The sequence below is a fragment of the Sitophilus oryzae genome, unplaced genomic scaffold (assembly GCF_002938485.1).
Source record: "Sitophilus oryzae breed Bouriz unplaced genomic scaffold, Soryzae_2.0 scaffold_1297_pilon_pilon, whole genome shotgun sequence".
In the NCBI taxonomy this organism is placed as follows: domain Eukaryota; kingdom Metazoa; phylum Arthropoda; class Insecta; order Coleoptera; family Curculionidae; genus Sitophilus; species Sitophilus oryzae.
Window position 1 is genome coordinate 5,614,932 of NW_022145945.1, and position 24,540 is coordinate 5,639,471.

Consider the following 24,540-nt stretch of genomic DNA (forward strand, 5'->3'; position numbering starts at 1 on the left):
AAGCTGTCTGCTATTCGGTGCTTAAACTGTCAATTCAGATTAAACGGCGAGTTCTGATGTTGCGGGTTCTAAACAATAGTATATTGTTTTATCAGGATTAAAAATGATAGTTTTTGTTGCCTGTAGGTTTGACATTACAGGCAAAGCACAAAAAGTAATTTTTCACACAAGTAATTAGTCATACTTTTGTACTTAGACGTAAAAGTGCTTAACTTTTATGCCTAGGCGTTTAAATTACTTTTTTATATTGCAATCACGTCGCAAAAGTTAATACTTTTGTGACGTTTGAAAAAAATACCTAAATGTATTTTTTTCAAACGTCACAAAAGTATTAACTTTTGCGACGTGATTGCAATATAAAAAAGTAATTTAAACGCCTAGGCATAAAAGTTAAGCACTTTTACGTCTAAGTACAAAAGTATGACTAATTACTTGTGTGAAAAATTACTTTTTGTGCTTTGCCTGTACTACGCTTCAACCGCCTATTATTACCTCAGGATTGTGAATCCCAAGTACTCACTTAAGGCTGAGTCGACCTAGGTACCCAAACTATTTTTATTTTAATAAAAATAGTCGGCTGATGAAATGCCGGGTGTGGGATTCGAACCCACTACCTTGAGATTGGTAGACGAGAGCCTGTACCTCTACGCCACCGGGCACCTTTTTAATTTTATAACATGCCTAATTAAGTTTGGACGAAAGGAATATTGTTGGTTGCTGTAGATAATTTTCTCCAGGAAAATACGTAAATAAAAAGGACTTTTTAGATAAAAAAAAGTCAAAAGTACAATTTCTTCCAAAAAAGGACAGTCCTTTTCAAAAAATGGACTGGTGGCAACCCTAGGTATTGATAATTTCGATTCCAAATAACTCGAGAAACATTAATGGTAGCGATTTTTACCAAGAGACCTTTTTTACGTAAAAAACGTAGTAAATGTATATTTTTTACTCATTTTTTTATAATAGCTTTATATAGGTGCAGACGAAAAGGTATTACTCTTCAAAACAGTTAAAAAATATGTAGGTGGCGCCCTCTACAAGTAGGAGTCATATTGACATCAAAATCAAATTTCTCATGTCAAAAAACTCCCAGACACCAATTTTCATGCAAATATCGACGTTACTTCAGAAATTATTTGGAAAAAATCAAAATAAAAATGAAACTTCTACACCCTGTATCTCCGAAACTAAGCATTTTAGGACATACATTTATACGAACTTTTCTACTTATTGTTATCTGCATAATATGCTGCCGAAGTTTCCGGAATACAGTTCGGACCACCCTGTATTATGCAAAATATTATAAAAGGCAATCCTCGTATCAAGTTCACTTGCACTTGTGTATTTATTAAATAACCGTCACTGCTGTATCATTATCTCAACCATCAGTTGCCCTTTGGTATTTAACCCCGGACAACCTCCCTTTAGGGATGAACCTACTGACGCAAATACTCTATTAAACACCCCCGTTTTTTGCGAGAAGTGGGAGGTGAGGGAAAAGCATATGCTCTGCGGAGGTGGCAATTGAGTTTTCCTGGAACGAGTGAAAAATACGGAGAACGCTGAATACTATACGGATCTGGGTCCGATCGCTCGAACACCCCACATTGCGTGGGACGGGGCCTTTATTGTTCTGTTTACTTTCCGAATAGGGGTAATTGTTTTAATTGATAAGAACAGGGGCGGATTAAGAGCGTTTTGTATTACAACAGAAAAAAAGCTGTTGCTTTTCTTTAATTACTTAAGAGTCCATTTCACTAGTCTGAAAAAGTAGCAAAATAACTTTCGACATTTAACGTTTTATGTAAAACTGGCTAGGTATTTTTACACAAATGAAGAAGGAAATTAAAAATAAAGGATTATACTATATCCGTATTGTAGCACATTTTTAGACAACCTCTATTTTTAAGATTTTGATGGTCAAACATCAACAAAATATTCCTTATGTTTGGACTAAATTTCTCGAAAATAAAGACATAATTTAAAATTCCGTTACAATACGGAAATAGATTGAAGTTTTGTGATTACAGTGATATACAGGGTGTTTCAAAACAAATGCGAAAAACTTCAGGGGGTGATTCCTTGTTCAAAATAAAGGGTAGTTTGCTTTATAAACGTTGGGACAAAAGTCAACCATTAGGGAGATATCGCGGTACAAAGATGGCGGAAAAATAATGTTTTTATTTTTTATCTTGAAAACGAAAAGAGATAGACTAATGAAATTTTACGGAAGCATTACTGTTATGAAAATACACTTTCTGGTAATTTTTTCACTTTTTTAAAATGAGTGGAAGGGGTTGAAATAAACTACCCCTATCATTCTTGTTAATGAAATTTAAAGAAAAATCTTATCATACACATGCAAAAAAATTAATTTTGATTTATTTAGAAATTTTTTTATCTCTTGTGTTTTTTGATAAAACTCACCGATTTGAAATTAAAAAATAAAATGTAAAGCATTACATGTCAGGACAAAAAACATTTTTAGATAAAGAATCTAGTGGGCAGCTGTAATTTTTTAGGAAAAAAACTAGTCGGCCGCTGTCACTTTTTTAGGATGTTTCTAATATTGTTTTATTTGACCATTACCCTACTGCAATACGTTATTATCTAGATTATTATTATTATCATTATTATCACTAGATTCTTAATCTAAAAATATTTTTAGTCCTGACATGTAATGCTTTACATTTTATTTTTAATTTCAAATCGGTGAGTTTTATAAAAAAATACAAGAGAGAAAAAGTTTCTAAACAAACTAAACTATGCAAAATTAATTTTTTTGCATGTGTTTGATAAGATTTTTCTTTAAATTTCGTTAACAAGAATGATAGGGGTAGTTTATTTCAACCCCTTCCACTCATTTTAAAAAGTGAAAAATTACCAGAAAGTGTGTTTTCATAACAGTAATGCTTCCATAAAATTTCATTAGTCTATCTCTTTTCGTTTTCAAGATAAAAAATAAGAACATTATTTTTCCGCCATCTTTGTATCGCGATATCTCCCTAATGGTTGACTTTTGACCCAACGTTTATGAAGCAAACTACCCTTTATTTTGAACAAGGAATCACCCCCTGAAGTTTTCCGCATTTGTTTTGAAACACCCTGTATAATTTATATGGTTTTGTAACAAATTTCTCGCTATTTTATGGCAAATGCTGAAGCTCTACAAACCTTAATCCAAGCACGTGCGTTTGGAATTTTGGGTGTGGCTTAACACGACAGAATCAGGCTAAGCCTTAGGCAGATTTCTGAAATATAATATATATTTCCTTCGGCCACATCCGCTTTACCCGACCCCTGAGAGCGACCCGAACAATACAGCATACAGCATTAAATAGGCTCTTAAAACTAACTCAAAAAGTATAATACCAAAATCGAGTACAAAATATATTACAAACAAGCACAACGATACCGCGTAAACAACATACGATATCGCAAATCCGTGTGGTAAATAGCATCCGTGATTCCAAATTTTAACTGCCTTAACACCTGTTATAAACACCAGACGATATCGCAAAATTTATTAATGGGTTGCTCGTAATCAGCATTCGGGGTCGCAAATTTTCTTCCTCAACAAAATTAAACGAGCTTAACTTAAAAGTAAAAAAAGTTTTTTTTTCAAGCGGCCACCCCTTCCAATAACAACCGCACATATTGCTGCTGAACTTTGGATCGTACGAAAAAATACACATTGACGTGCTATTGATTCATAAAAATGTCGATTATTATCAAGAACGGTAAACTAATAGGATTGCTCATCCTCATAAGACATACGTTCGCCTCTTCCCGCGCTTCAGCTGACAGTTGTGACGTCATTGTAGCCCTTGTCATAGCCTTCGTGGCCTTGTCATGATAGTGTGTATTTTTAGTTGCCTATGGTAAACTTATAAAAATAACAGCTGAGAAATTTTGAGTTAATTATTTTGTCAATTTTAAATGTGAAAAAGGTGTCTTTAAAGTTTTTAGAGTTATAGAGTGTGTAAATACGTTCATTTTGTGTTGTGGATTGTGACAAAGTGCTTACTAAGTGCCCACGATTTTGTTTATTAATTATTTTAAAGCAAAATATGGAAGTACTCTAAAAAGAATGCTTGCAAAAGGTGATGCTGGGACCTGTTGTTCTTAAAAATGCATTATCCGAGTATTTAATACGATTTATACAGTTAATTTTCTTTACTGCATACATATAAGGTGTTTAAATAAATAAACACAAAAAATAAACTAAATAATGAACGTTTTGCATTCGGTAACCAATAATGCCCGTGTGTGTATTATTGGTTGCCGGATAAGGACTAATAACCATGACAAGGGCTACAATGACGTCACAAAGCGAGTAGTTTTCGCATGCACCTGGCGGACACTTTTGGCTGAATGAGCAGTCCTATTAGGTTAACTGTTCTTGGATTATTATAGAGCACTATGAAGTAAAACCTAAAATCGTGTCGAGAGAAATGAACAGAAAAATGAAAATAGAGATATAATATGTTTTCCATAGAACTCAATATAAGTTTGTAACTATAACCTAACTTTTCTTAAAAAAAAATGTTTTCTTAACTATAAAAAATATTGAAGAAGGAACTAAGTTACATTCTTCTTGATCTTCTTGTACTAGAAAAAGTCAAATTTTACCTGCAAAGAAACTACACAATGTGTAGTTTTTATTTTAAATTTTCGAAGTAAAGTTGGTCATTCTCTAAGCATTGAGTAAAATGTCCTGGAAATTTAAAACATTCTGTAATTTTATTCAGCCACTTTTTGGTTTCAATTTATAATCGTTTTTTTTTTAAGTTAATTTGTTTTGAGTAATTACTCTTCTTAATTTCTGTAACTTACCTCAATTTCTTCCTATTTAAGGAAACGTGTTCTAATATTTTTTTATCTATTAATTTATATACTCGTGGTTTGGGGGCAAATTATTTTTTTTTGTAAAATATTATTTAGTACTATTTATTCTTTGGTGGACTTATCTTGCACTTGTGAATTTTGCGATCTTCAATGCTGATTATGAGCAACCAATCAGCAAATTTCGCGATATCGTCTGCTGTTTTTAAGAGGAGTTAAGGCAGTTAAAATTTGGAATCACGAATTCTATTTACTATAGACGGATTTGCGATATCGTATGCTGTTTACGCGGCATCGTTCGGCCTAGAACCGAATGGCGATCATGGACCTTGTTTACAAATATGCGTGTTGGAGTGTATGTTGGGCAAACACGAAGAGATCAACAATATCTAAATTTAAAGAACCATTTTGTTTTCTATAAGGTAATTAGCGCATTTTAATCGTTGTAATTTCATAAAAGAGGTTATTTATTAAGATATTATTAAACAATAATAATTTATTAAGAAAAGTACGTATAATTTATTAACAATTAACTTCGTTTGATCTCATTTAGTATCCTCTAAGTTATTCCAACTATTCCTGTAATTAGCTGGTTTTAATTAACGTATTTTTATTTCAGGTGAGTCCTTTTCGCCGCCTTATCCGCAGCAGCAAGCCTTCGGTACGTATATTCGTTTTGAATAATTAATTCACTCGTTTTGCATAAATAATAGATTTGAAACGATCCGCCGATTATCTAGGCTACCGTATTATTTAAAATGTAAAAGCATGTTATCTTATCCGGCCTTTTCATCAAATTAATTTACTAATATAGTCTTGTTTATTTAACTATCAAGATTTTCCATCATTTCACACATAAAATACAATTATTGAAAAAAAAATGGTGTCATAGTAGCCTTTGTTAATTTCGCTGCATCGTTATGTTTTCGTTATCTACCGACGACGACGTGGCCGGTTGACTTGTCAACAGTTTACAATTACTTTGTAAATTCACAAAGCATTAGTAAATATTAATAAATTCAATAAAAACACGTGTTTATAATTATAATATTTATAATAAAAAGTCACAGAACAGAACTTATGTATGTAAGATACTCATTGCCATCTCTTCTTGTCTAGAAGAACCTTACTGGAATTCTGAGCCTAACCAAAATATAGGAACAAAATTGCCATTAGATGCAAAATAAAAAAAAAAACATGCAAGAAAAATATATCTAATCAAAAAAGTCAACTTACCAACTTAGAAACTATTGATGTTATAGGGTCCTCTACTCTGGTTCTCCATTAAATTTGTCCTCCGAAACACAGGCTGAAAGATTAAATAATACTTGAGATATGTTGTTATATAGAGATAGAGAGACCATGGAACAATAATGTTTAGGGGAAACTGGGGTAAGATGGCGATGCTAAGGGAAAAATCTAAATTAACTTTGAAAATATTTATTTTAAGAAACAATATTGAAACTACAAAACTACAAACATGTTTGCTATATTATATAGGTAACAAAAATCACATAAACTAAATCATTTTTTCTAAAAAAGCAAAAACAAAGAACAAGTCAATTTAGTCAACTTACCCCATATAACGGGTAAGATGACGAACACATTGGGGTAAGATGACTTAAATGCAAAAATCAGGGTCATCAACGGAAGGCTTTGCGTATCTAACAAAATGTTTTAGATATGCCAGGAAACTATCAGCCGTCATCCATCCGGAACTTTGTGCCGTTGCTTGCGATCCAGGTGGGCAGCCATTTAACAGTTCAGGTTTCATTCGTTGACGAGCGAATACGAAATAAGGCGGAACATAAGAACCTACAGCATTCATAGAACAAACTAAAGTGGTTGTGCGGCCTCTTTCGGCGGATACAATTTTGGCTACTCGACGTTGTCCTTTAGGCGTTAAAATTTTTGGTAGTTTCGTTGGCACTGTAGATAGACCGGATTCGTCGGCATTATAGATGCGATCAGGAGTAAAATTATATTTTTCTTTAACCTCTCTAAGGATAGAAAAAAAGATTTCAACTGAGACTTTGTTGAATCCTCTAAGACGAGCAACAGATGTGGCTTCTGGGTTTCTCAGGCTAAGACGGTTGGCTGCTTTAAACCCGTTAAACCAATCAACTCCTGCTGTTTTGGTTTCGCGATTAAATCTGTGTTGTATTTTGTTTTCCTCGGCAAATTGAAAAGCTAATTTTCGCACTTGAACTGAAGTCATTCCAAGGCCACGGCTATTGCATTCTGTGATATATTGAACGAATTCTTCAGTCTGTTGAGGTGTAAAAGTTTGATTAAATCGACCCGCATGATGTGGAAGTTCTTCTCCTGTAAGTTGCTTTTTTCGGCATCGCCTCAGCGTTGGCTCAGGAATGTTGTATCTAATAGCTGCCGCATTACAAGATAAGGTACCTTGTTCGACAGCTTGCAGCGCTAACCTACGGGATTCGTCATCCCATTTTCTACGGTTGGTCTTTCGTTTGTAATTTCTCGGCATCCTGTAATGAAAACAATATCATAGTAATGATATTTATCACGCTAAAAGGTATAACACATATTTATGGGGCAAAATGACGATCTTGGGGCAAGATGACGATGTCGTGATCTTACCCCCGCCATCTTACCCCCCATGCACACATAACCTTATTTATTTATTTCAAAGTTGAAACAAAAAAATATCAATACATTCAAGCATTGGTTGTTTACTCTTATTATCAGGATATTATTTGTAAAAATATTGAAAATCGTACTTACTCATTAACAAGCACAACCACTAAAAACTTTAGCCAAAATATTATAACAACCGTTGAGAAAAACAATTCGGGCACGTGTGCGTTAAACTACAAACTGCTGCGACAAATGGCCGTCTTTTCTTAATACCGCATGCAACGCTTTAGATGTTGCCAAATTTACAAATCAAAATATTTATTTATAATGGAAAATTTTGGCATTAATCATCTTACCCCAATGGTCATCTTACCCCAGTTTCCCCTACATAAAAAATCGCTAAAATTAAAATGCAAATAATTATAATAAATGGAGATTGTGTTTTCTAAGAGGGCTGGCTTTATATTTACAGAAACTACATATAAACCATAATTAATATAATATACTTACCCTTAAATTATAAAAACACTAATCACCCACGCTCTGAGACTCCTGAAATGTTCTTCGTCTTTCGTCCTAACTACGTTTTCAATCGATTATTTAACGGGCATGAGCTTTACAAGAAGTCACGTGACGTGGCGTCATTTTTTACTAAATATATTATGGTAAATTCACACAAGTTTTGTGAACATGTCTAGAGACATGCAATTTTGCTACAAGATTGTATTTCTAATTTAAATTTAATTTTTAAACTCAGAAAACTCATTGTGAAAATAATATCGTTTTGTAATAATTATTACTATTAATCATAATATTATTATATTGTGATTACTGTTTTGCAAAATTACATTTTTTTGTGAAACTATGTAAAAATATCTTATTTTTACAAGTTTCTTATTAAAAATTGGCGCCGCAAGGCACGTATATAGCCGCCCATACAATATGTTAATAAAAAGTTGGTAGGCAGTTAGTAGGTAGTCTTTTAGTTTCAAAGTAAAGTAATTTTTCGAATTTTTTTTATCTCAAAAACTGCGACTTTTGATGTTATTACAAATTTTGTTGCAAATATGCTATTGCTATTCCTAATCTTAAATTGAAAACCGCGTTTCGCTAGCTACTGTAATTTTGGAGTTACGATTTTTTAAAATTTTTAACCCCTTTCCATACCCCCTTACCAACCCCACACTCCCACCAAAAACTAATGGCCAGATTCTCGGGTGCCACAGTATTTTTGTGCCAAATTTGGTTAAAATCGGTTTAGCGGTTTTTGAGTTATCGTGTTACAGACGGACAGACAGACAGACACCATGAAAATATTTTGTATTTAGGTCATTTATGAACCAAATAACTCATTTTGAGTGAAATTAAAAAAACTTTTTTTTGCCGATCTTAATAGCCTACCATACACCTATTGGTATGGTCAGCTAAAAATACCATGGTGTATCAATATTTTTTTTGTAAAAATACTTATATTTTTTGTAAAATTACTCTTATTTTTTCTTGTTGTCTCCAATATTAGACGTGAGGCGGCAACATCGCCGCGCACGACTTTAATTATCGCGCTTCTCGCGGTAGCCGCTGGTGGCGACACCGTACGGCTAGCGCCGCAGCCTGTCGTGGTGGGAAGAGAATAATAGGTTCCCCCTCTCCCCGTCGGTCCCGCGATTCTCAAATCCGATCGCGATGGCCGACCGACGACTATGTGGTGTTTATCGTGGCGCGGCAGTGTGGTGCAGTAGCCACTTGTCGGATTTGTCAGAGCCTGCAAAGAGATAGCGAAGTACCTATGTATAGCTATATATTTTTTTGTTACTAAATTTATTTTAAATTGCTTAGAGACTCGTTTATCTCTCGCGGAGTTCATTATCATCACATAGCCGTCACTGTCCACTGCTGGACATAGTTCATCCATGTTACGTATCCTGGACATAGTATCCATGTACCTACTGGGCCGGTATTATTCAATTCCCAGCGATTCGTTTTGTACCATAGCTCCAGCAGCGCGTCAGTGGTCTACCTTTGTTACATTTATCTTGAATCGTGAAGAATATTGGAATCGTGTGAATTCCAATATTCTTTTAGTCGACCTGATGTCCTTTGATGTTCTCGCTATATGACCTGGCCCATTTGCATTTTGTTCTGGTTATGCGTTCAACTAAGTATTTGATCAACTAAGTTCTTTGTCTGATGGTATTGTTAGGTATTCTGTCTCTTTTGGAGATTCCAATCATGACTCTCTCCGTTGCTCTTTGGCCTACTCTTGAGATTATGGGCGCCGGACAGGGGGGGCAAGAGGGGGCATTTGCCCCCCTGGATCACTGAAACAATAAAAATAAAAGCTATCTTCTTACATCCATCTGTAAAAAAATAATCATTATTATGAAATATTTAGGTGTTACCTGTAAAATAATAAAAAATGTGGTAATTATTGGAAAAACTGGAAATCGTCCGATTTTCACCAAAATTATTATATTATTTTGAGGTCGTAGATTACGAATCTATTTTTTTCTTGGCGGCCTCTTCAACAACAATTGAATTTTTCTTTATTTCGGCCCTATAAAGTAATAATTTCACTATATTTTCATTATATTATAGTTTATCTAAAAGCCACACTTGATTGGGGATAGAAAAATGTCCAGTATTTTACTGAAAAACACTTTTCTTAACAAAATAACTAAAACAATTGAGACCAGATGGAAGTTTGACATTTGATATATCCTTCTTTCTCTCTCCTATGTAATGAGAGAGACAAATATATTCTAGACCTAATCTAGAAATTTGAAAATTTACAACGTTGCCATATCTTCTATTTTTTCGGGTGATTAGGGATATTAAATAAATTACCTATTATGAGATCGACAATAATTAAATATACACCTATATCCACAAAGTTACGCGGAAGAGTTTTGATTGCGTTGGTTTTAACTTCTTTGCGGAGGGGGTTAATCTTTTTTTGATATTATATAACAACAAAAGATTAACACCCTCCGCATGGAAGTTGTAACCAATGCAATCAAAACTCTTTCGTGCAACTTCGTGGGTATAAATAGTCAGATCTCGTTGGTAAAATAGCACTTATGGGAAGGAGACGTTCTTCTGGCGACCCCCTTTCGTAATTCCAGAATGAGCGAAAAAAGCACGCTAAATTTAGGTTTAGCAACATTGCTTTAAATGCCAGAAACACATAAGCTTACTTCGGGTTTCTCTTATTACAGATTCTGAACCGTACTAGAACTGTGATGCGTATGCGCAGAAGGAAACATGAAGACATTATTTCATTTGCGCATACGCTGCAGAGTTCTATGACGGTTCAGAATTGGTAATAACAAGAACCCGAACAAAGCTATAACCTAACATTTTCAGATTGTTTACAAATTTATTTTAGCAATTTTTCCTCTATTATGCATAGAATTGGTTAAAAAGCGACAGAAAATAGCAAAAACACCATTGATTATTGAATACCTAACCAAATATGTGCTAGAAAACCTTAAAAATATGAAATTTAAGAAAAATTCGATATTGAATTATTTTCCGTTTTTCTGAGAGACGCCGAAAAGAAAAAGTTCAGATTCGTAGTCTACGACTTCAAAATAGGGTGTATACCAATTTTGGTGAAAATCGGACGATTTCCAGTTTTCCCAATAATTACCAAAAATGTGTTTCAATTTTATATTCATTTTTACCTTGCCCCCCCCCCCCTAAATTTCATTCTTGCGGCGCCCATGCTTGAGATTCTCTGTTGACTTTTTTGTTATTGTCAGCTTCAGTGGATGCAGAATGCGTTGTTCATATTTTACCGGTTTAATCACCTACAATTCATCATCATCGCCATTTTAAGCTTATTCAACCATTTCCAATTGATGATGTAGCTTCCCTCACGTAGTCTCTTTCTAGTTGGTCCCATTGTTGTCTATTGTTGGCGGTGCGGGCCCAAGTTAACCCTGCTAATTTCCTAATATCATGGTCCCATCTCATCGCAGGTTCGGTCTTCCTCTAGGTCTCTTAATTCCTCGTGGGTACCGTGCTGTAATTTTTGTGGTCCATCTGTCGTCCATTTTTCTTGCCATATGTCCTTCCCATTGCCATTTGAGGATTTTGACTCTGAGGATGACGTCTATTAGCTGGGTCTTTTGTCGTATCCACTCTATTCTTTTAGGGTCTCTCTTGGTTATTTCCAGCATATTCCGTTCCATTGAATATTGTGTCACCTGCAGTTTCTTTATGATGTCCGTTTTAAGTGTCCAGGTTTCGCATGCATAGGTCATGACTAGTAGTACACATTGGTCAAAGGTTTTCCTCTTTAGATAGAGTGGGATTCTATATTTAAATTGAGTTTCTCCCATAAGTACTCCATGCTAACCTAATTCTTCGATTGGTTTCTGGTAGTAGAGATCCCGAGCTGTGTATTAGTTGTCCTAAAGATATGTATTCTACTATTTCCAGTGTTGTGTTATTTATTAGAATGTCTTTTCTTTCCACTACTTCGTTGTAGGTACATTACTTTAGATTTTGCTAAATTCATTTTAAGACCCACTTTATTGCTGGCTGTATTTAGTTCAATAATTTGTGATTTTAGTTCTTCAGGACTATTGGCAATTAGGACTAGTCATCAGCGAATCTTAGATATGGTTAAAATATTCTCCATCTATTTTTAATCCTTTCTTGGTCCAGTGACGAAAGATTTCTTCTAATGTTGCTGTAAACAGCTTTGGGGATATCGCGTCTCCCTTTCGTACTCCTTTGCCAGTTGGGAAATCTGGGGTTGTTTTATAAATCATTACCCTTGCTTTGACTTCTTTGTATATATTTGCGAAAGTTTCTATACAGGGTGTCCCAGAAATAAGTGCAAGTATTTTAACTGGTGGTATAGTTCAACCCCAGAAACACGCCTATGAGGTTTTTTCGCGAAAAAAATTTGAAAATTCTAAATTTTTTGAAAAATATTTTGGAAATTTCTTGATAATATGGCAACATAGGTATTAGATTAAATTTACAAGAAGGAAAATCCAGAAAAGATCAAGTGGTTCTCAATATTTTAGCAAAAATAGTTTTTTTTGGAAATTTTCAAAGTAAAATAACTCCGTTATTTTGAACTTATTTGAAAAACAATAAAGAGAAAATATGTTTCTTTTATCGAGATCTACGATCTACCAGCCTTTAAAATACTTGCACTTATTTCTGGGACACCCTGTATAAGGCCTCTCAATACCTTGTTTCTCTAGGGCTTCTAAAGGTTTCTATATGTTTCTTTTATGGAGATCTACGATCTATCAGCCTTTAAAATACTTGCACTTATTTCTGGGACACCCTGTATAAGGCCTCTCAATACCTTGTTTCTCTAGGGCTTCTAAAGGTTTCTTTTACTTTCTAACGATAGTTTTTTTATCAATCAATCTACAGGTATTTATATTTTCAAAACAAAATAAAAAATATAGAGAAAAACGTTATATTATACCTTAAACAAAGAACAAGAAGAATTCAATTTGGTAAACCTACTATATCAGGCGCAGGAACATTTTCTCTCTTATGTACACCCGTGTCTAGACGGCAGTTCGAAAAAGAGATTTAGATTTCTCTTTTAGAAGAAATTTACCTACAATCAAAATAAAAACCTCTCTATTCCCCCTTCTTGCTGCTTCTCCATCGTTCCATTTGTAGAATTCGTTTTTACCGTTCGGTGCATTCTATTTAAAACTTTCACAAATCGGCCAGACAAGGCAGACAGAAAATTACGAGGATTGTCTGAAAAGTTTGCGACCTCACATTGACACAAATATACCTACCTATATATCTTCATTCCCGAGAATGTATAATCGTTGTCACAGAAAATATGCTGTTTTATATCTTTTTTGAAACAGCTGTATGTTGATCAAAATAACTTCTGCCTTCTCCAGTGTATCTTCTATATTAGCTTTCCAAATTTCTACCAGCATTTCGATCTGCAGTAAGTACTTTACACTTTGACATTAGATAATCTAATTTCATTCTCGACTTAAGACTATTTCCGAGTAATAGTGTATTGTTTTATTAGGAGTAAAAATTATACTTTTTTGACGGGGCTGTACTTTTGACGGACCAGCGTAAAACTAGTCCGACGTTGCAGGGAGGCACAAAAAGTACATTTTTACTCCAAATAGTCTTTTTTAGAAAAAAAAGTAGAAATTTTACTAATTATATTTTATAATACTACTAAAATTTTAATTAACTAATTAAAAATAACAACTTAACAATAATAATTTTTACTAATTAAAAATAAATGTTTTAAACGTTACAAATAATGTTTAAATCAATTGCAAATAATATAAAAAGTAACACCTTGTAAGTAATTATACATATATCCAGAAACAATTTTTGTACACTCGTTGATTTTGACACTAATATCAGTTTAATAATATACAGGGTGAGTTTCCTACGATGTTCTTTATGGGTATCTCGGAAACTACTGGAGATATAGAGTCGGTTAAATGGGGAAAGAATTGCAGTTTTGTAGGGTCATAAATATGCGCCTTTCAGATTTTTGAAAAAGTTCATGACTTACTAGGTATTTCGAAAAAAAAAATTCGGCTATTTTAAAAATTGTCCCTAATTCCATTATAAGCTTTTTTAGACAAAAAGTTTTCAGATAAAAGTTGTAGATAATCACATTCTTAATGAGATTGTGTTCTCCGTTTTTTTTTCTAAAGCCTGTCATTTTTGACATTTGACACGAACATATGTTTTTTTTAAATGGAAACCATAGTTGGCCATGACGTCATAAAAAGCGCCATTTTTTAAGCTTTTCAGCGATATAAGCTATAATATGTTTTCTTCGAAATATCGAGTTATAGTCAATTCTTATCATTTTTAAATAATTTCACTTAGTTAGCCATGGAAACAAGTTTAATCGTCTTTGCTCTCATAAATGTGAAGCTGCCAAATCCAAACTTTGTAAATTAAAATAAACAAAAATTGTAAATATGAATTTTCCAAATGATGAAAAGCGTGTAAGATTATTGGTTCAACTTTTCTTGGCCATACATTTTCGAGAATACGTAAATGGATGTTATGTTTTTAGAGAGCGATTTTCAAGACTTGTTAGAAAAATTAAATTTAGTTATAGCCTCGATTATAGCCAATTCTTATCTTTCTTGACTAATTTCACTTAGATTGCATGGCATTCTTATTCTGTTATGATTTGTAACTTATAAAAAGTCAGAATATATTACTAAACGGTTCTTTAGAATTTACATTACACAAACTAAAACTAAAAAAAATAATATCACTGAAGTTACTGCATACACTTTAAGTTATTTTAGAAAATGTTCAAAAATCCGCCATTGTTTTGAGTTACATCTTTTTATGACTGAATTATTACCTATTCTCACAGAAGGACCGGTGGACTTAATTAAACTTCTCTCGTACCACCGCGCCACTTCAAGTGCCTCTCTTAATTCATAAGTTCCTTTGTAAACCTTATGGTTAACCATACCGCATAAAAAATCTAAAATGAATAGGTCAGGTGATCGAGGAGGCCCATGCAATTAGTCCACCTCTTCCTATCCCTGAGTTTATATTATTATGATATAAATAATTTTTAACATTTCTTTCATTATGCGGGGCGGGTCATAATGGAAGTCATGTTGGAAACACTCTATTGATGCGCGAGTATCTACACGCTTTTCTTCATTTGAAAAATTCATATTTACAATTTTTGTTTATTTTAATTTACAAAGTTAGGATGCGACAGCTTCACATTTCTGAGAGCGACAGCGATTGAACTTGTTTCCATGGCTAACTAAGTGAAATTGTTTAAAATGATAAGAATTGGCTATGACTCAGTAATTTTTCGAAGAAAACATATTATCACTTATATCGCTAAAAAGCTTAAAAAATGGCGCTTTTTATGAAGTCATGGTCAACTATGGTTTCCATTTAAAAAAACATATGTTTGTGTCATATGTCAAAAATGACAGGCTTTAGAAATAAACGGAGGACACGATCTCATTAAGGATGTGATTATCTACAACTTTTATCTGAAAACTTTTTGTCTAGAATAGCTTATAATGGAACTAGGGACAATTTTTAAAATAGCCGAAATTTGTTTTTTTCGAAATATCTAGTAAGCCATGAACTTTTTCAAAAATCTAAAAGACGCATATTTATGACTCTGCAATTCACAAAACTGCAATTCTTTCCCCATTTAACCGACTCTCTATCTCAAGTAGTTTCTGAGATACCCATAGAGAACATCGTAGGAAACTCACCCTGTATTTTTGTACTTAATTTTAAAAGTGCTTTAATTTTATTCCCAGGCCTAAAATGACAAAAATTGATACTTTTGTGACGTTTGAAAAAAAATCCTTTTTGATCTAAGCGAGCGACTTTATTCCAGAATATATTGGTGACCGATGTAGAAAAGTGACAACGCGCCGTATAATTGTTAATGTTATCGGTATCGGGTAAAGTTACGAAGATCTAGCCATTTAGGATCGGACTTTAATTGGAAATAAGTCCTAATTATTTGGAAATCCGATTTAAATAAATAAAAATCTCATATTTTTGATTTTTTTTAAATCATGATTTTTGTCAAGACTGATCATAATTAATTAAAAACTATCTTTCACTTTTTTGTCCCACCTGTTATAAAGCTTCTACACTATAACAACCAAATAAAATAAATGTCACGTCGTTCCTATCGAACTCGAACTACTTCTAAACCCGACCGGAATCCAATAAAACGGAATCTTTTCCTGCTTTTCCGGCGGTCCTTCGAGCGCTCTTTTCGCACTCGCAAGAATCGTGTCGAATTAGTGATACACAGGGAAATATAGAGGGCCCTTCTTCCGTTTATCCGCACCTCGGTCGGTCCCGACGAAATCTATAAGCCATCGAGTTTATTGGATTGCGGGTTTCGAAACCCGGAATTGTTGACGCAAGCGGAAATTTGAGTGAATTTGACCGAAAAATATGTACAAATATCGAATTTGTTCCATTGTCCAACATGAATATTTTAATTTTTGGCAGAAATTTATCGCTAACGATTTGTCTCGTTCTGATGTTTGAGATTTCAGTAATTTCGGTAAACATTTGTAGGATTTTTTCAAGTGCCTTTTTTCCAAAAGTGTATTATATTATTTTACAGTTTGTTACGAACACTGTTAGGGTGGTCCGAATACTATTCGTGAATCTTCGGCAGCATATTCTTCAGATAAAAATAAGTAAAAAAGTTTCTACAAATTTATGTCCTATATGCTTCAGTTCATCTGAGATACAGGATGTAGAAGTTTCATTTTTATTTTTATTTTTTCCAAATAATTTCTGAACTATATTTCTGATCTGATATTTGGAAGAAAATTGGGGTCTGGGCGCTTTTTAACATGAGAAATGCGATTTCAGTGTCAGTATTGCTCCTACTTATACCACCTACATATTTTTAGCGGCTTTGAAGAGTTATATGTCCCTATATCTATGGTTATTCGATCCTATACCTGTATTACATTACTGAGTGAAAAAATATATATTTCTATCATTTTTTACGTAAAAAAGGTTTCTTGGTAAAAGTCGCTACGAATAATGGTTCTCAAAATATTTCAGCAGAAACGATTTCCTTTTTTTTCTAGAACCACTTTTCCACTAATTATACTTCAAAATTTGCGAGTAATGTCATTTTGAATTTTGATTCATCATCATCCATCAAGAGAATCTCTTGTAGTTAGAAATCAAAAGTTTATATTGTTTTATAAGCTAAATATTTGGCTTTCTCCATGGATACAACTGACTACCGCAAGCTGTTGCTAGGATATTCTATTAATTTTGATTATTTTTAGACATTCTGAATGATCCTAAACTAGAAAGTATAAAGCTTCACTCAGAACCTCGTAGGTAATTAGTGGAATAAATTAGTGGTTTCAATTACACTTTATACTTTTTAGTTTACGATCATTCACAATGTTTAAAAAACACAATTAAAATTAATAGAATGTCCTATAGCAGCAGCTTACGTTAGTCAGTTGTATCCATAGAGAAAGCCTAATATTTAGGTTATAAAAGAATTAAAACATGATTTCTAACCACAATTTCTCTTGACGGAAGATAATCAAAGGCCAAAATGATATTTCTCAGAAATTTTGAAGTATAATTAGTAGAACAGTTAAAAGTTTGATAACTTTTTCTACTATTGAAAATGTCTACCACTAATTTTGACGTTCTGAATGCTTAAATTGAAATTAAAGAAACAAACTTCTACGCTAATTAAAACCACTAATTTATTCCACTAATCTCGAGGTTCTGAATGAAGCTTTAGTGTATTTGAAACCACTAATTTATTCCACTAATTGCGAGGCTCTGAATGAAGCTTTAGTGTAATTGAAACCACTAATTTACTCCACTAATTGCGAGGCTCTGAATGAAGCTTTAGTGTAATTGAAACCACTAGTTTATTCCACTAATTGCGAGGCTCTGAATGAAGCTTTAGTGTAATTGAAACCACTAATTTATTCCACTAATTGCGAGGCTCTGAATGAAGCTTTAGTGTAATTGAAACCACTAATTACGAGGCTCTGAATGAAGCTTTAGTGTAATTGAAACTACTAATTTATTCCACTAATTGCAATTCTGAATGAAACTTAATAAAAAATGATTTTTAATTATTGTTAGCGAGTCCCGAAAATACCGAAAGGACCGGGAATTAATTTCGAGTCCCGGTTCTTTGATGGCTCAAAAGAAGCAGGAATGGCTGAACCCTTAATAATAAGGTGTTTAAGGAAAGATACCGTTATTTTTCGAGATCCCACAGTTAATTTAAAAAAGAAGCGAACGAATTTTGCTCGCCTTTTTTCTAAAATCATTTAAGTGCCTCCGCTGTTTAACGATTCGATCTGTCCTACGACTCTCCGAACGTGATCTGCATAAGAAGAAACGGTAGCACGAAGAAGCCGGAGAGCGTATAGGTATAGGTATAGGTATAGATACCTACCTCGGCTCAGATCGCTATCTGCGAGAGGAAAAAAGAGGGAAAACGAATGTGACGGTTTCGCGAACTAAATCACCAGGTAGGGCGTCTTCGCCAATACCTCCTTGGTAACTAAAGCCTCAATTCGGCCGCTTGACGTCATCAGTAGTAGTTTAAATATAAACATTCTTTATTAGCTTTATCAAAATCTAACTTTACTTCTCCATAAAAGTCCCATATGGGTATTTGGCCACTGCAAGAAAATCTACAAAATAAAATAGTTATTTTTTGTAAACACTGCTGCGTTAATCTAACGGAGCAGTTAGGTTTACTGATAAACAAATTTGCCTAACGAACAAAAAATGCTTAACATTTCGGAAAGTTTATCTCTTTCCCTCGTCGGAAGTAAAAAAATATAAAGAATAAAGAAAAAAACTATTTACAATATTTAATTGCAACTATTCGAGAACACTTTAGTTTTTTTTAAATAGATACGTCTACAAAAAACAGTCTTTTACCTATGACAAAAACCGTTGGCGTTCTGTTAAAATGACATTATATCAAGTTAAACTTCATAATTAACAATTACTACCTGATAACAATTACTTAATAAGGTAAAACCAAAAAGCCTCAAACTTTCTGTACGATTATTTTTAATTTGTTTTTAATTTTTACGTATGTTATGTTTATTTATGTTATGTTCTTAAAATGAAAAACAAATTAAAAATAGTCATAGAGAAAGTTTGAGGCTTTTTGGTTTTGGCTTATTAAGTATATAAAGCTTGATTTTCATGTATCCGTTGTCCGACGATACGTTGATACGATATTAATTTTATTGGTAGAATTTAAAGACTTTGATTGGTTAGAAAATAACGCAGTTTTTAAATTTATTGCATTTTCATGCCTCCGTTTATCGGATATACGTTGGTGTTATTTTATATTTTCGTTTCCATAACGATTTTGCTATTTTACTTATATTTTTATTAGGGTTAGATCAGGCCCTAGACACTCAATACTAATTTTATGGAACTACAAATTTAGTTTCTTCCGCATCGCCAGACAGCGCAAAAGACATTAGAGTACAGGTTCCTAATTTATATATGAAAATGACATGACAGCCTCTATATTTACTACCATCTATGGTCTAGTTTTAGCCTAGTTGTCAAAATGTTGGTGATCCGTCAAGTTATTTTTAAATAATTATGAATTCAGATATTCTTGATTTGCGGAAAGTTCGGTGATTTGTGTTTATAGATTGTGTTTTTATTAGTTTGTGCATTTTGATATTTACAGTTGATCATCATTTTCGTGTTAGATATTAAAACTTTTTTATCAAATACATTTTAGACATCTTAGAAATAATACATTATTTATGAATGAAATAAAAAACTGTTTAATCATAAATAAGTAAGTACATAGTTGGTAATATAGTATTTTTAGTAATAGTTAATTAATTAGTAGTCTATAATATTTTTACTATATTATAATTTATTTGTTAAATCAAAAAAATAGGCGCTATATGCTCTATTGTTGGTGTTTAAAATGTATTCATAATAATTTTATTTTTAGTTTTGAATATGTTACACTTCTAATGATCTAATAAAACATAAAATATAGTAAACAAGTCTATATATTTATTATTTTATATTTTATAAAGAATAATTTTGCACTTGAATAACGTTACCGTTTTAGTTAGCGTTAATAAATAACGGAACGCTAAAATTATGTTATGCCAAAACTCTCCATTAGTTTCTTCCAGATCACCAGGTGGCTCTAAATGACGGGCTTATTTGTTTTATATCAGTGTCCAATCTATCTCTAGTACTTGACATTAGTCTATGGGTTAGATTAAATTTGTCAAAAAAAGTGTCAAGACGTCCGTTATCGTATGAACGGGTCCGTTGACGGGCTGAAGTAAAATATTTACGGATGAAAAGTGGCGCGACAACGCTCTGACCAATTAGAGCATCGTCGGACCATCGTATCAAAGAATGTTTTCAAAAAAAGTGACGTTAAAAAACACACGATATCGTACAAAAGTTAAACAAAATTTAACTTTATACGACGTCGGACGATTAGTTAAAAATATCGGATAAAAATTGGTTTGTCAAAATATTTCAACCACCGACGGATCGTCGTGTCATCGGATTTCTGATGCACGAGACTCCGGCTTAACGGAGGCATGAAAATCAAGCTTAAATTGTTATCAGGTAGTAGGTAATTGTTAATTTTGAAGTTTAACTTGATATAACGCCATTTTAACAGAACGTCAACGGTTTAAATCAATAATAATTAATTTAAACCGTTGACGTTCTTTATTATTCGGTTAAGAATGTTGTCATCGTTGATATAGTTTCTGTTTTAATTGTAATATTTTCTGTGGTTTTAATCTCCAAGAGGTATTGGTCCTAGGCTACCTGTTTAGCGGCTACTAGTTCGTGCCTACCTTCGTCATATATCAATTTTTTAGATACGGAAACAAAAACAGCGACTGTTTTCCGGTAAAATTACTCAACGTTACGCACCAAGTGGGATTTAACTTATTTTTTTTATTGCTAGAAATGAACCGGGCATTTTTTTGTACCAGGCAATTTACGTCTCGTTAAAAAATGAGGATTATTGAAATAAATCGAAAAATATCTTGCTATATCAAGATATTTTTTGGATATAAAAAAAAGTCTTCGCGACGCATTTTAGGGCGTAATATTATGTTCATATAGGAACTTTTTGTTTTATTTTTATCTATAAAATCACCCACCGAAGTTAGATATACTGTATTTTGACACCCTGTATATTGAAGAACTTTATGATCCTTTTTCACTGTAAGTATATTCTTCGATACTTTATTATTAAAAAGCTAAATATAAATCTAAGGCCACCTGATGCAGACTCTAGAAATAAAGTCAGGGTAAGGTCTTAGATAGCGATCGAAACCTCATTTACAATGTCATTTACGGTGTCTGTCATTTCATTATGACAATCACGTTCGCATTTTTTATACGTCTGTAGAAAAAGAACTTGTCCTGTCTTGATAACGTCGAGAAAATTCCTCTTATCTCGATGGGCAGATCGTCAGATTGGCGCTCAAAGAAAATTAAGGAGCAGCAAAAAATTTATTCGTGTCATTATGTTTAAGTTGTCGTTTGGTATAATCTTTGGTTGTCGTTATTTTATACCTATATAACAATATAATTACAAAAAAAATCTTCAAAGCATATAGCGAGTAAAATATGGATTACGTTATTAAAAATTATTTGCATGATCACAAATTTGCTTAGTTTAAGTAAATTCTCGCATGACTGTTTTGATTTTTCTATTTTAATTTTTCCTTTTTTCATTTCGATGACTTAAAACGTGAATATAAAATATGTAAACGGTTGTTTTGCCGTATAAATATTTTTTATAGGACAACAGACATTTTTATTCACGGGGTTGAACATTATTGAACCTACTGAATATACACTAAGATGCAAAAAACGCAACGGATAATTTTTTTTGTCAAGTTTAAAGTATTATATTTTTTACTTTTAGTCGTATTTTCATGATTTTTTAAAAAACTGTATATAAATATATCAACTTTAATGCATAAACTAAGTTTTTATAAACTTTAGTATTTGGCTAATAAGCAAAACAACCCTTCAATTAATCCAGTATAATAATACTGGATTAATGGAAGGGTTGTTTTTTACCCTAACTTTAAAACACCCTGTGCAACAATTTTTTAAACTAACTTTGATTATAACTCTAAAACACTCCGTGTTTTAATTTTTAAAAAAAAATCTTCAGGAGACATGGCTCTGACCGAAAATAACGTTTTGAAATTATTGCACAGGGTGTGATAGGGTAAAAAACAAACTCTTCGATTTACCCTGTATAATAAGTCTACTTTGACAAACATGTCAATGTAGTATTGAGCAATAAGAAGGATTGGAAGAGCGAAACGCTTGCCCAGCAGTTAAAAGACCATACCATAACTTGGTATACTGATGCTTCCAAAACCAATACGGGAACAGGGATCGGAGTGTTTGGGCCGAGAGCTAATTACTCCGAACCAATGGGCACTTACCCTAGTATCCTACAGGTAGAAATCTACGCTATCGAGAGATGCGTACAACTTATCTTAGATAGGAACTATCGGAAACAAGTAATAGCCATCTTATCTGATAGTCAAGCAGCGTTAAAGGCGATCAACTCAGTATCAATCAATTCGAAATTGGTCAAAGAATGCATAGAGAAGCTGAATAAATTAGGCAAAGAAAACAAAGTCCTCCTATTCTGGGTGCCTGCTCACCAAGGGATAGAAGGCAATGAAAAAGCAAATAATCTAGCTAGGAAAGGAGCGAACACTCCACTAACTGGACCAGAACCGTTCTGCTTTCCAAGTGGTAACCAACTCAAGGCGGAACTCAAGAACTTGGAAGATTCCATCCGCAACCTGGAATGGAAATCTTGCAACGGTCTAAGACACTCGAAGAAGTTTCTGAGGGCTTATGATCAAGAAAATCACAGATCTTCCTGGGTCTGAGTAAGAACAATCTTCGGATTGTCACGGGGTTTTTAACAGGACACTGTCTCCTCAATGAACACCTCAGTAGATTGAAACTAAGAAGAAACGGCGAATGCAGATTCTGTGGAGAAGATGGGGAAACACCAGTACACCTCATCACTGAGTGCGCCGAGACGACAACCATTCGTGCCATGAATTTTGGTACGACTGATATTGGAGAACTACCCTCTATAAAACCGTCCCAGATACTGGCTTTTGTCAAAGCCCTGGGACTGTATGATGAGTTATGATTCAAGAAAGGGGGACACAATGGATCTGTAAGGTCGAAGTGATTAACCCCCCTCCCACTCATTCTAAATTCTAAAATTCTATACAGCTTGCTAAAAAAAATTAAGGAAATGGGACTAAAAATAAAAAATATATAACATTTAAAAAAAAATCCGTTGCGTTTTTTTTTGTATCTGAGTGTAGATACGTAGGTATATAGAACAAAAATATATAGTCTCACAACGTCCAAGCGCAGATTTTATACAAAAAAAAACAAGATGAAACTTAAAAATGTAATCAAAGCAAAGACTAGACAAATGGCATTGTTAAATTGAATTTTGGTCCATACTATAATTAGAATAGAAGAGAAAAATTAGACTCTAGTATGCCTAGTCTAATTATTGCAGAACTTTTCCTTATGAACTGAGTTAATTTAACTTAATTTCTGACTTGGCTCTTTACGCTTATTAAAATATCTTCTTAGGTCGCTTAATGGAAACGTGCATCCGCTAGAAGGAAAATTTCGCTCTACATATTAACTACAAACTGTTTGTTATGCATACGTAAGTAAATACGTGCGATAGAGCAAGCTAGACTTTAAATACCATGAAGTTTCCACGTAAACAGCTTTAAGCTTCATTGTGCTTTTGTAAGTGTTAAGAATATCATTTTACGTAAGTTCACTGAATAGAAATTTTTAACATGGACTATTTTTTATTAGTGATACAGTGTTTTGTTGTTCTGTTTTAAATATTTTTCTCGTAGACAATAAAGACATGTATTATAAAAGACAAACTAACCATATGGTTATACCGAATAAAATTTTAGTTACGTGATTAAGCTTGACCGGCACAGCGTTGCCCACTTTTACATATTTTCTTTTAATCAAAATATGTTAGAAAACAAAAATAAAATAATTATAAATATATAAACAGTTATTATATACATCAACAAAACTCACCTTCGTAACAGCACTTACGGGGCATGAGGTTGTGATGAATATTTTGCAACGGCTATTAAGCCAGATTCTAAAAAGGACAATGTTCGACTGCAGGGTCCGAGAGTAAAAAATTTTAAGCTTAAAGTATCGCAACACAATTCATTTAAACCAAAAACTCGTAATACAAAACTAAAGTGTCAAAACGAATGACAATGTCAGGAAATAAATATTATGGCAACTTGACATTTTTTACAGCTACGCTACCACCTTAAATTCCAGTTGATTTCGCTTTTACATTGATTTGTTTCGACCCAACATATACAACAATATAAACAAACTCTTTGTTTATTGACAGTTATGCACGAAAATATTACACACGGAAGTATTTAGGAATTAGGTACCTATGGGGAAATTAAAATAACTTTGGTTGCACATCATAATACGACC

The 24,540-nt window shown here is 33.2% G+C and overlaps 2 protein-coding genes across 3 annotated transcripts in view; one reads left to right on the plus strand and one right to left on the minus strand.

The window, feature by feature from the left end:
- LOC115874644 (titin-like) overlaps positions 1 to 24,540 on the plus strand; it is a 232,170-nt gene that overhangs the window by 193,924 nt on the left and 13,706 nt on the right. The window contains exon 6 of one of the 2 annotated variants that reach the window (XM_030889851.1): positions 5,465 to 5,506. The exons of the other annotated variant lie outside the window; for it this stretch is intronic. Within the exon in view, the coding sequence (XP_030745711.1) occupies positions 5,465 to 5,506 (42 nt within the window). The remainder of the gene's footprint in view (positions 1 to 5,464; positions 5,507 to 24,540) is intronic. 2 annotated transcript variants of the gene reach the window in all.
- Positions 6,251 to 7,817, minus strand: LOC115874645. Its single transcript, XM_030889854.1, has 2 exons — positions 7,597 to 7,817; positions 6,251 to 7,340 (listed from the first exon to the last, which is right to left on the minus strand). The coding sequence occupies exon 2, from the start codon at positions 7,337 to 7,339 to the stop codon at positions 6,467 to 6,469; it is 873 nt and encodes a 290-aa protein (XP_030745714.1). The 5' UTR covers position 7,340; positions 7,597 to 7,817; the 3' UTR covers positions 6,251 to 6,466.